The sequence below is a fragment of the Salvelinus fontinalis genome, chromosome 7 (assembly GCF_029448725.1).
Source record: "Salvelinus fontinalis isolate EN_2023a chromosome 7, ASM2944872v1, whole genome shotgun sequence".
Classification (NCBI taxonomy): domain Eukaryota; kingdom Metazoa; phylum Chordata; class Actinopteri; order Salmoniformes; family Salmonidae; genus Salvelinus; species Salvelinus fontinalis.
The window spans coordinates 33,338,757-33,351,493 of record NC_074671.1 but is presented as its reverse complement, the minus strand read 5'-3'; the positions used below and the strand labels follow the sequence as shown (position 1 = coordinate 33,351,493).

Here is a 12,737-nt window from a genome sequence, read left to right as displayed (position 1 = left end):
AGCCGGATGTGATCCAGCCTGGAATCAAACCAGGGACTGTAGTGCCACCTCTTGCACTGAGATGCAGTGCCTTAGACCGCTGCACCGCTTGGGAGTCATCTTCATGAGGTAGTCACCTGGAATGCACATCAATTAACAGGTGTGCCTTGTTAAAAGTTAATTTGTGGGATTTCTTTCCTTGTTAATGCGTTTGAGCCAATCAGTTGTGTTGTGACAAGGTCAAGGTGGTATACAAAAGATAGTCTTTTACCAAATAGGGGTAAGTCAATATTATGGCAAGAACAGCTCAAATAAGCAAAGAGAAACGACAGTCCATCATTACTTTAAGACATGGTCATGGTTGAATTGCTGCAAAGAAACCACTACTAAAGGACAGCAATAATAAGAAGAGACTTGCTTGGGCCAAGAAACACGAGCAATGGACATTAGACCGGTTGAAATCTGTCCTTTGGTCTGATGAGTCCAAATCTGAGATTTTTGAACCGCCATGTCTTTGTGAGACGCAGAGTAGCTGAACGGAGGATCTCCGCATGTGTGGTTTCCACCGTGAAGCATGGATGAGGTGTGATGGTGTGGGGGTGCTTTGCTGGTGAGACTGACAGTGATTCATTTTGAATTCAAGACACACTTAACCAGCATGGCTACCACAGCATTCTGCAGCAATACGCCATCCCATCTAGTTTACGCTTAGTGGGACTATCATTTGTTTTTCAACAGAACAATGACCCAACACACCTCCAGGCTGTGTAAGGGCTATTTGACCAAGAAGGAGATTGATGGAGTGCTGGCCTCCACAATTACCTGACCTCAACCCAATTGAGATGGTTTGGGATGAGTTGGACCGCAGAGTGAAGGAAAAGCAGCCAACAAGTGCTTAGCATATGTGGGAACTCCTTCAATACTTTTGGAAAAAGCATTCCAGGGGAAACTGGTTGAGAGAATGCCAAGAGTGTACAAAGCTGTCAAAGGCAAAGGGTGGCTACTTTGAAGAATTTAAAATATTAAATATATTTTGATTTATTTGACACTTTTTTGGTTACTACATGATTCTATGTGTTATTTCATAGTTTTGATGTCTTTACTATTATTCTACAATGTAGAAAACAGTAAAAATAAAGAAAATCTATTGAATGAGTAGGTGTGCATTGCTCTGCTAACTTTCAAAAGGTTGTTCCCGAAGTTTGCCCCACCCAAAATGTATTTTCCTATGAACGAAGTCACACAAAAATTTGTATTTTCACATGAATTGCCACACAAAAAATGCACAAATACTTTTTGTACATATTTGCATGAACTGAGTGTGAGATTGTGTTGCACAGATTTGTGCATATAACGAAATCCACAGCCAAAGAATTATGAATCTTTCGAATTTGACATGAAAATATGCAAAGTGTATAGATTCTGCATGACATTTTGTGATTTACAAACGAAATATGGTTATATGTGACTAACACCACTTTGTACATGGATGTAGATATTAAATAGCCAAATGTTTTCCTATTTAAGAAATGATTGCAGTATAAAAACGAACAACATTTTATAAATGAGGCCTCTGCCATGGTCTCCGAGTTGACTGTTCCTGGGTAATCTACTGAGTCCAGTCTCCAATCCAACCCACACTCCCCACGCAGCCAAGACATCAACAGCCATTTAAGGTGCAATCTGTGATTGGTACATCCATTTGTGGACTTTAAAATAAATTACACATATTTATTCTTGAAGAATATAACTTAGAAATGCCTCTTGAGCTTAGTCCAATGGTCTTAATCATGGATGGTCAGTCCTTGCATCCATAGCTCCGTCTTTGAATTTGAGTAGCTGCATTTCTCCAGGCCCAACCCTCCACAAAAAAAGTGTCAGGGAGATGGCTTTGTGGTTGTTTTGAATTCCAGATTGCCCTTTTAAAAGAGTGCAGAGGAAGGTAGCTGTTCATTACCTCTTTAGGTTGACTCATTAGTAGATGTCCTCCCATTGGAGACTTGTATGGCCTAATTGCTCCATTAAATCCCTTCATAAATCATGTCTCCCACTGCTATTGAGCCACAGAGCAGTGTGCTGCTGAGTCAACTTTATAACACCAAAGGTCTTATTCAACAAACTAAGCTATGTGTGTGTGTGTGTGTGTGGGGGGGGGGGGGGGGGGATTGAACAGTTTTATTGGAAAATGTTGAAACAAACACCACAACATGGAAGTTTGATTCAGGAGTTTATGATGACCATCATAGTCGTTAACTCGTTCTACAAACCCGAATCGGCAACCACGTGACTGGCTGACGTGACCAGCTTCAGAGGCTGTCCTAATATGGACACCATATACATGACACATGTTGTTCTCCAGTCATGAATTTATTTCAAGTGTATTTGATTCATACAGGAGGGAATAAAGTGCATTTTATTCATCAAAGCAGTTAAGCGCTAAAGTTAAAAGACAGCTCTTTCAGCTGTGCGATATTTCCCATTCTTGTTCTTTTTTAATTAATCCAATCCAAGGCAATTAAAAATCCAATTACAATATTAATTCTAACAATACTGTACTTTTGTTTTGGCCGCGACCTAATAATGCCTGAAACACTTCTGGTAATTATAACAACACTGAATTTATGTCTATCACTCTAAACAATAACAAATGTTTGGTTTTTACAAGAAAATAGACAAAAAAACTATCGCCATACATTTACAGTACCCGTTGTTGACTTCCAAATTCAGAGCAATGTTAATTTTTCTCTTACAGGAAAAATAATCATGTTTGTCTTTTTTGAATGCGCACTACACTTCACTGTCTTCCTAAGTCAGGAGGACAGACACACATAATAACTCAGGGAGGAAGGCTGTGTTTAAACGAAAGGGTAGTGCACTACTTTTGACCGGAGCCCGTCAAAAGTAGTGCACTGTATAGGGAATAAGGTGCCATTTGGGATGCATAGAGTGTTTGCCTTTCATTTAATGGAGGGAGATGGGCCACTGCCTCCAAAGACTTTAATTAAACCCTTAGAGACTGGAGCCTGGTTCCTAGGAACAAGGGCCAAATTACTCTGTAGGTCGTGTGCATGTTTTTTCGCCCATGAATAATACAACACACTGTCGACATTCACACAGAGAATGTCGCTCCCTTCACAGCCCTGCCAATGACAGCCTAATCCAGGGCTGTTCTGAAGAGGTCTTTTCAATTAAGGAAGGAGTGCAGTTTTAAAAGAGGAGAGTAACATCCCAAACGGCACACTATCCCCTACACCATATTCCCCATAGAGCCCTAGTCAAAAGGAGTGCACTATACAGGGCGTGCCATTTGGGACACTGGTCTATTCTGCTTTGTTTATGCTGCCCAATTCAGATACCTTTTGTTTTTCAAGCAACCTAGAGTACAGACTTTGAAATAATCTGAAAGAATAAACCTTCAACAAAAAATAAGTCATATTGAAGTCCAGAGGTGCACGTTCATTGAGTTCCGAAAGTTGCTGAACACAGAACTGACGTTGAATGTTTTTTTCCCGACCAATGGCTGGGAAGAAATGCATTCAATACGTTTAAAATTGCAAATGTTCAGGAAAAGCAAGTGACGCCTGAAATGTTTTTCACTTGGACCGTGTCACTATTTAATGCCTACAATTCATAATTACACAGCGACAGCATGCATGTGTCACAATGGATACAAGGCCATGCATCATATTGAAAGCAGCATTTCAGATGCCATCAAAAGGCTCATAGCGAGAGTAAAAGTATTCAATAGATTACATCCATTATTTCACTACCTTGGGAACCTAATACGTTCTGTCTTTATTGAAGGAGAATGTGATATATGTCCCTCAGCAACCATCGAACAACAATGTGAATACATAACCATCACATATCTGGTTGACATGAAGCTTTATTGGTGGGTGTTTATAGAAAAGGAAACTCACATGCATTCCATCTCCCCTGGCATTGGGCATAAATAAAAGCAAATTGACAATAAACTAAACCAATCAAAAAAATATCAAATAAAACAGTTCTGTAAAGAGTTATAGACATGTTCAACACAGGAACTTCCATCCCAGGTTTCCATCCCAGGTTTCCATCCCATCCGAAGCAGTGGAGCGTAAAAACCGAGTGACAAGCCATTTTGAGAGGAGATAAAGTGAGATGGCTACTTTGGTGTTACTGTTCTCTTTGGTGCAGACAGTGACAATATTTCACTCAGTGCAGACAAAACCTACAGTATATTGTTGTATGATTTCTACATCAATCAATCCAAACTATTTTTTAAAGCCCTTTTTTACATAAGTGTGTTTTTGATCAGCAATTCTTCTATATTTTTTACTCTTTTGCCTTTAAGATAAGCCAGTTCTCTGGTCTCTGGACAGTTGTCTCTCTAACCTCATATGGGTCTTTAAAGGGATAGTTCACCCAAATTCGCCTAAATCATTTGGATGAACTATCCCTTTAAGGTTTAAAGACTCCCCTATACTTTTATTTCTTTCAGGGTCTCTGGCATCATCACTTACATTCCTGTTACAGGCTCTTCCAGACCATGCACATTCATTACATTTACTCTGCTACATCACATCCCTTTAAAGTGGCAGTTAGCAGTAGAAACAATAACAAAGCCACTACTGTTTTGGTAAAAAGCTGATGGATGGGGCTGGAGATATGTAACCACTCTCAAATTCATAGACAGATCTATGAACTGAACAGCCTTGATATCAACACTATTTTTAACCATGTTCTGAGGCTATGTAGTGTTTGTTTACATTAACTTTCTTTACAAACATTGGAGTTAAACAAGCTTAACAAGCTTGGCTATTCAATCCGTAAAACTGAAACGTTAAGCTGAAGTGTAAAGCTGAAACGTTAAGCTGACGCGTTAAGCTGAAACGTTAAGCTGAAGCGTAAAGCTGAAACGTTAAGCTGAAACGCTAAACTGAAACGTTAAGCTGAAACGTTAAGCTGAAACGTTAATCTGAAACGTAAAGCTGAAACGTAAAGCTGAAACGTTAAGCTGAAGCGTAAGGCTGAAACGTTAAACTGAAACGTAAAGCTGAAACGTTAAGCTGAAACGTTAAGCTGAAGCGTAAAGCTGAAACGTTAAGCTGAAACGTTAAACTGAAGCGTTAAACTGAAGCGTAAAGCTGAAACGTTAAGCTGAAGCGTTACAGATTCGGCGAGAGAAATGTAAAGGTAATTTCCGATTGAGCCGTCATATACAGCGTTTACCGTGAATGTAGTCTCTGCTAAAGCTGGAACATTGCCTTTAAATTTCAATCACGCTGTGATGCTCAACTTCCACGATGTAGATTGAATAGAGCCCATATACTTTCGCTTCTGATGGGGTACAACAGTTGAACTAAGCTCATGAGGCATTTATAAGTTATATTCTTCAAGAATCAATGGGTACATATCATTAATTTATAAGTGCAGAAATGGATGTAGCTACTGCTGATTGCCCCTTTAAAAAAGAAACTAGAAATATTTCAGAAAGTAAGTTTGATGAAAAATATATAATTCCATTCAGAGGAGACAAATTATGACCGAATGTGCACATGCTCATGCTAAGGTCCTCCGGTCCTACCATTTGTGATGAGTGCAAAATCCAGAAAAAAACAGAATAGCTCCTCTCTACTGACATCTTCAAAAATAAATAAACTATGGCAGTTCTACTGGTAATGAAAGTTGAACTGCGTAGAGAACACGGCAGAGCCATGAGGACAGAAAACAGACCTTGACAAAGTCTAATGTCTTGCATAGCTAATGAGATTTGCTGTTTGCACTGAGAAGTTGATAGAGAAGGGGAGACCTAGCACAGTGGTGGGCTGGCATGGTTTGACAAATTCCTGTAACTTTCCCAAAATTCCCAGGTTTTCCAGAAAACCTGTGGTTGGAGGATCCGGATTTCCTGCTTATTCCCTCTTGATTCCGGGAATCGTCCAACTGGGATTTCTACAAAATCTGGAATCTTTGGAAGAGTAACCTGACTTTGGCAACCCTACGGCTGAGTTGTGTTAATCTACTGATGTCCTCCGAATGACACGTACTGGGAAGGGCGGAGCCATGGTGGTGCTTTAGAACCAGGCACCGATTCGAGGAGCCAATCGAGGTGTTCTCTTCTTTTTGAGCTCCGCCTCCTGCCTCCAAGGATATTTCTTCCTCTTGGTGTCCATGTGTCCTACGGAGAAACGGCATAATCAAACAGAAAAATTACATGCTACTAACGTCGGCAGAATGTGTTCCAGATCTACACTTCTATATTCCTCAATACTTCATTATTGACATTATAACTTATCAGGCATAAACTGACACGATGTCCTGGTAAAAGTGTCAACTCTTTTGCTTATCTTTAAAAAAAAAAAAAACGTCAAATAGCAAAAAATCTAACCCCAGTCCATCCTCAACATAATAAAAATGATTTAAAAAAAAATATATATATATATTTCACCTTTATTTAACCAGATAGGCCAGTTGAGAACAAGTTCTCATTTACAACTGCGACCTGGCCAACCTGGCCAAGATAAAGCAACGCAGTGCGACGCAAACATGGAATAAACAAGCGTACAGTCAATAACACAATAGCATATTTTTTTTAAAATAAGTCTAAATACAGTGTGTGCAAATGGCGTGAGGAGGTAAGGCAATAAATAGGCCATAGTAGCGAAGTAATTACAATTTAGCTAATTGAGGCCTCATCATAACCAGAGGACCCCTGTGTGTTTACACGCACACTAATAAATTCGATATGAAACTGATTATGTCAACTCAATCTTTATCTTAAAAGGTCCAAATCGAATTACGCATACGCCAGTTAAAACACCTGGTTTTCTGAGCAATTTCTGGAATTACTTGGACATGTAAACACATTCATCTGCGTTCCATCTGTGTATTTAATCTGCGCATGTGCTAGCACCAGCCGAGCGAGCCTTCCTTTTTAGCGCGAGTTCGAAACATCTTAATGTATGCATCTTAGAAATCGTTTTCGCAGACAAACTTTATACAGTATGTCGGAATTTAGAGTAAAATATGCTTCCCAAAAATGACATGGTCAGAATGCCATCAGGTAGCCTGATTTCAAATGTGTCCATGTAAACGGGATTATTAGGGAACTCGTTCTTCTTGCAAAGCACGTAAACGTTTTAGTCAGACTATCATATTCATCTGACTATCCACAATAATCGCATTACTGTGCGCATGTAACCGTACTCAGTGTGTCAGGGACACCCCACTCGCAGTTTTTTTCTTGTTCAATGAAAGTCAATGGACTAAGTTAGAGAGGCAGAGGTGAAGCGAGAGGGTTTTCTCTACCAAAAAACGGTACACCTTAAGCAGATCATTAATTATTAAGCAAGTGAGGATTTTTTGTCTCTGATATAAGTGTGATGCACGTGACGTGACATCCTGGAAGTTATCGGAGTTATCACTGTTTAAATCCAAGACAGTCTATGCATATTCATGAGGACGATGAATTTGAAATACGTTCACCATAGAATTCAGGCGGTTGATGACAACACCCCTCATCAAATAATTAACACCCCTCATCGAATATTCAAAGTAAGGATTCCAATCCAAAAAGAGGAATAGGCGTAGCTTGACAGCTTGCTGTTCTGAGTTTGTGGACAACGATCCACAACGATCCAGACCCAGCTGCTTTTGCATTGGTGTCTATGGGAGACTCGCCCCGTGAGGTAGACCGGAACCGACCGTTTTTTCAGTGGTACATCGGCCTGAGGGAACTATCTTTGAGTGTGTGTAAGATAATTGCATGGCTTTTGCGTTTGACCCCTGGAGGAAAACAGAGGATGACCTGTGACCTTGAGTCATTACACTGCAGATCAACAGAGCCCTCTAATGAACACTTCAGTCCTTTCATTCCCCTCAATGTTGACCTCTACCAGTCTGCCTCTGTCACTGGCCTTTTGTTTAGCCACCCATTACAACAACAACCAATTAGCTGTCGTTATTAAGGTGTTAGCTCTTGTCTACAAAGCTTAGCCTGGTGGCCATTGATTAATCCATCTGAAACAAACACCACATTAAGTGTGGTGTACAATCAACAACTTCATTAACAACGTAAAGGTTTAGGAACGCAACAAATTGAATTTGAATTCAAATGGAAATATGTGTCCCTTTCAGTCTCAACAGAAGTCATTACAACCTCTTGTTTAGAAAATGTATTTTATAAGCCCCTTTGACATCAGCAGTTGTCACAAAGTGCTTTACAGTTTACTCTAGAACCAGCCTGATCACTTTGATTTCGGGTGTCTAAAAATGTCCCCAGAACATCGATATATGTCTTTCTCTTCGCTCACCCCCAAAAATGTGAACGATTGCCCAGAACTGTGGATTTAATGTGTAAAAAAAAAAATAGAGGTTTATCCATAATACGTTGAATTTCAAAGGGAAACTATGTTGACACAGCAGGCCTGTTCCTGGGTCTCTCTGTACAACCTCCACACCGTAGAGCTTTTCACCTCAGGACAGAACACTAAGTTGGGGACACACACCTCTGGCGAGTCCCAGGCTCTGTTGGCCGCGCTCTTCGTCTTCCTCTGGGGGGTTCTGTGGGCTATTCCTCAGGAAGCGTTGGTGGGAGGGGAGACCAAGGTGGGTGTTCTGTTGCCGGTTGTCATCTTCCAGACCTGCAGGGGTGGTCAGAGTAGTTAGCAGGGATCTGCGAGCAGAACACACATCTGTAAATATAAACTAGATGACAGTCCCAGCTGCAACACCTCAGAGGTTGTACACAGTTTATACCGGTGCAATTGATGGTTCATTGGCAGCACATGCTAATGTTAAGTGATAGCATGAAGGGCGATATTGATTCTCCGGGAGAATCTGATATAAATGCATCAATCGCGATCAGACAGAGACAGCACTAAGTCGTCCCGCATCTGGTAGATGTAAATCTACCTTTATCAACCAACTCCTGCATGGTCAAAGGCAGTGCTACAAATACCCACATAAAGCTGATAAGAGGTACCCTGGGCCTGCCCACCAATGGTGAGTGGATGAATCTGAGCTGTCAAAACCATTTTTATACAAGGCCTTGAATCATGACTAATGGGGAGGGAGAATCTCCTTTATGTTGCAATATGAAGCCTGTTAAGCTGTATTGGCCACGTATTAATAAAGTGATCATTCTCACACAATTATAGGCATCAGCTGTGGTGCTCGTTAAACGTCTCTATTCTGAACAGTCCCTGTTGAAGTACAATGTGACATCCTTGACCCGAGGAACACAATCCAAGTGAGAACGAGAAGCTTCTCCGATTTATATGTTGCCTATAAAGAACACAAGTGTGATTCAAACCTGTGTAGCCATACCAGGAAAACCAAGAGGATGAAACGCAAAGATCTTCAAACATCCCCTCTGGCTGCAGCAACCAGTTGCTTTCAAATTGCAACCATAAAGTTCAGTCATATTTCACGTGGCCGCGCTTTATCGTGATTAGTCATGCAAATAAAATGAGATTTTGTTATTTTCCCTTGGTAATTTACATTTATATTGAATTAGTCGCAGCGTATAAGGGGAGACTTATTATGCTCAGATTACACCGGCAGATTTCACCGCCATTGTGTTTTGTAATTAAGGGGGGGTAGAGGACAAGAAAGGAGCCAGATGCTCTCTCGTGCCGAACCTGTTTTCATTTAGAGAAAGGTCTACACCAACTTTCAAACCCCCTCCATCATCCTTCCGTCATTTCCAACCGTCAAGCCTTTAACAAATCACATGCCATTAGAGTGACATATCAAACCAGGGGAGGTGCTTAGGGACACACTGGCCAATCTGCTTGGAATAAGAGTAGACCCAAGTGCTGCACTGCATGTAAACTGCATTGAAAAAAATTGCCTTGGAGGACACTGCATTCTATTCTGGGCTTTACAAGGTATACACAAGGATGACCTTTTGTAACATACAATTATACACAAGTATTTCGCACATTTTCTGAGTCGGACTAGATCTATTAACTACTTCAAAGTAAAGCGTTGTATGCCTCAAGTCTCTTACTGTATTTTTCTCTCTCTCAGCAGTTTAGGTCCTGTGTGTGTGTGTTGTGCCATTTTGGCCTGACTGGCACTAGCCACTAAGGTAACAAACTGTCATGTTTTGTCTTTGATCTTCATGTCTTGTCCCTGTGCTTCCCTCTGCTGGTTATTAGGTTCTTTCCCTCTTTCTATTCCTCTCTCTCCTCCTCCCTCTCTCCCTCCCCCGCTCTCTCTCTCTATCGTTCCGTTCCTGCTCCCAGCTGTTTCTCTTTCTCCTAACGACCTCATTTACTCTTTCACACCTGTCCCCTATTTTGCCCTCTGATTTGAGTCCCTATTTCTCCCTCTGTTTTCTGCTTCTGTCTTTGTCGGATTCTTGTTTGATGTTTGCTGTTCTGTGTCCTTGTTCCGCTCTATCGTGTTTTTGCCTTCATCAGATGCTGCGTGTGAGCAGGTGTCTAGTGGTCGCGTCTCCAGTCGTTCATCTCTACTGACGAGAGGATTTCAGTTTTCCTGTTTTGTTTTTACCTTAGATATATCAGGAGTATCGTTTTTGTCTAAGACTGGAATAAAGACTCTGTTTCTATTTCGTCGCTTTTGGGTCCTCCTTCATCAGCATAACAGAAGAATCCGACCAAGAATGGACCCAGCGACTACGGATTCTCTCTACACTACCGTCAAGTTCCAGGGAGCAATGCTCGGCAGACACGAGCAGGAATTGTCTGCTGCTCGTCAGGCCGTTGAGACCCTGGCCGCTCAGGTTTCCGATATCTCAGGACAGTTTCAGAGTCTTCGTCTCGTACCACAAGCTACTTCCTGGTCTTCCGAGTCTCCGGAACCCAGGGTTAATAATCCACCATGTTACTCTGGACAGCCCACTGAGTGTCGCTCCTTTCTCACCCAGTGTGATATTGTGTTCTCTCTCCAGCCCAACACATACTCTGGAGAGAGAGCTCGGATCGCTTACGTCATATCACTCCTTACTGGGCGGGCTCGGGAGTGGGGCACAGCTATCTGGGAGGCAAGGGCTGAGTGTTCTGACGTTTATCAGAACTTTAAGGAGGAGATGATACGGGTCTTTGATCGTTCAGTTTTTGGGAAGGAGGCTTCCAGGGGTCTGGCTTCCCTATGTCAAGGTGATCGATCCATAACGGATTACTCTATAGAGTTTCGTACTCTTGCTGCATCCAGTGACTGGAACGAGCCGGCGTTGCTCGCTCGTTTTCTGGAGGGACTCCACGCTGAGGTTAAGGATGAGATTCTCTCCCGGGAGGTTCCTTCCAGCGTGGACTCGTTGATTGCACTCGCCATCCGCATAGAACGACGGGTAGATCTTCGTCACCGTGCTCGGGAAAGAGAGCTTGCGTCAGCGGGGCTTCCCTTCTCCGCATCTCGACCATCTCCTTCCATCGGCTCAGAGACTGAGCCCATGCAGCTGGGAGGTGTTCACATATCGACTAAGGAGAGGGAACGGAGAATCACCAACCGCCTTTGCTTCTATTGCGGTTCTGCTGGACATTTTGTCATGTCATGTCCAGTTAAAGGTCAGAGATCATCAGTAAGCGGAGGGCTACTGGTGAGCGCTACTACTCAGGTCTCTCCATCAAGTTCCTGTACTACCTTGTCGGTCCATCTACGCTGGACCGGGTCGGCTGCTTCCTGCAGTGCCTTGATAGACTCTGGGGCTGAGGGTTGTTTTATGGACGAAGCATGGGCTCGGAAACATGACATTCCTCTCAGAGAGTTAGGGAGGATCACACCCATGTTCGCCTTAGATGGTAGTTCTCTCCCCAGTATCAGATATGAGACACTACCTTTAACCCTCACAGTATCTGGTAACCACAGTGAGACCATTTCTTTTTTGATTTTTTGTTCACCTGTTACACCTGTTGTTTTGGGTCATCCCTGGCTAGTATGTCATAATCCTTCTATTAATTGGTCTAGTAATTCTATCCTTTCCTGGAACGTTTCTTGTCATGTGAAGTGTTTAATGTCTGCTATTCCTCCTGTTTCTTCTGTCCCCTCTACTCAGGAGGAGCCTGGTGATGTGACAGGAGTGCCGGAGGAACATCATGATCTGCGCACGGTCTTCAGTCGGTCCAGAGCCAACTCTCTTCCTCCTCACCGGTCGTATGATTGTTGTATTGATCTCCATCCGGGGACCACTTCTCCTCGGGGTAGATTATTCTCTCTGTCGGCTTCCGAACGTAAGGCTCTCGATGATTATCTGTCTGCTGAAGGCATTCAGATGGATCCCGCTAAGGTCCAGGATGTCAGCGATTGGCCTGTTCCTAAGTCACGTGTCGAGTTACAGCGCTTTCTCGGTTTCGCTAATTTCTATCGGCGTTTCATTCGTAATTTCGGTCAAGTGGCTGCTCCTCTCACAGCTCTGACTTCTGTCAAGTCTTGCTTTAAGTGGTCTGGTTCCGCCCAGGGAGCTTTTGATCTCCTCAAGAAGCGTGTTACATCCGCCCCTATCCTTGTTACTCCTGACGTCACTAAACAATTCATTGTCGAGGTTGACGCTTCAGAGGTGGGCGTGGGAGCCATTCTGTCCCAGCGCTTCCAGTCTGACGATAAGGTCCATCCCTGCGCTTACTTTTCTCATCGATTGTCGCCATCGGAACCCGAGGGGATTCTCCCTGAAGGGCGTGTTGTCGGGTTGACTGTCTGGGGAATTGAGAGACAGGTAAAGCAAGCACTCACTCACACTGCGTCGCCGCGCGCTTGTCCTAGTAACCTTCTGTTCGTTCCTGTCTCTATTCGTCTGGCTGTTCTTCAGTGGG

At 42.7% G+C, this 12,737-nt stretch overlaps 1 protein-coding gene across 5 annotated transcripts in view; it reads right to left on the bottom strand.

Annotated features, from left to right (window-relative positions):
• Positions 1 to 2,327: 2,327 nt before the first annotated feature.
• The window catches only part of dnajb6b (DnaJ heat shock protein family (Hsp40) member B6b), a 53,229-nt gene continuing 42,819 nt past the window's right edge, over positions 2,328 to 12,737 (bottom strand). For all 5 annotated transcript variants that reach the window (XM_055929226.1, XM_055929223.1, XM_055929227.1 and 2 more), the window contains 2 exons: positions 8,469 to 8,603; positions 2,328 to 6,139 (listed from right to left, as the gene is read on the bottom strand). In XM_055929226.1, coding sequence (XP_055785201.1) covers positions 6,036 to 6,139; positions 8,469 to 8,603 — 239 coding nt within the window. In that variant the 3' untranslated portion in view covers positions 2,328 to 6,035. The remainder of the gene's footprint in view (positions 6,140 to 8,468; positions 8,604 to 12,737) is intronic.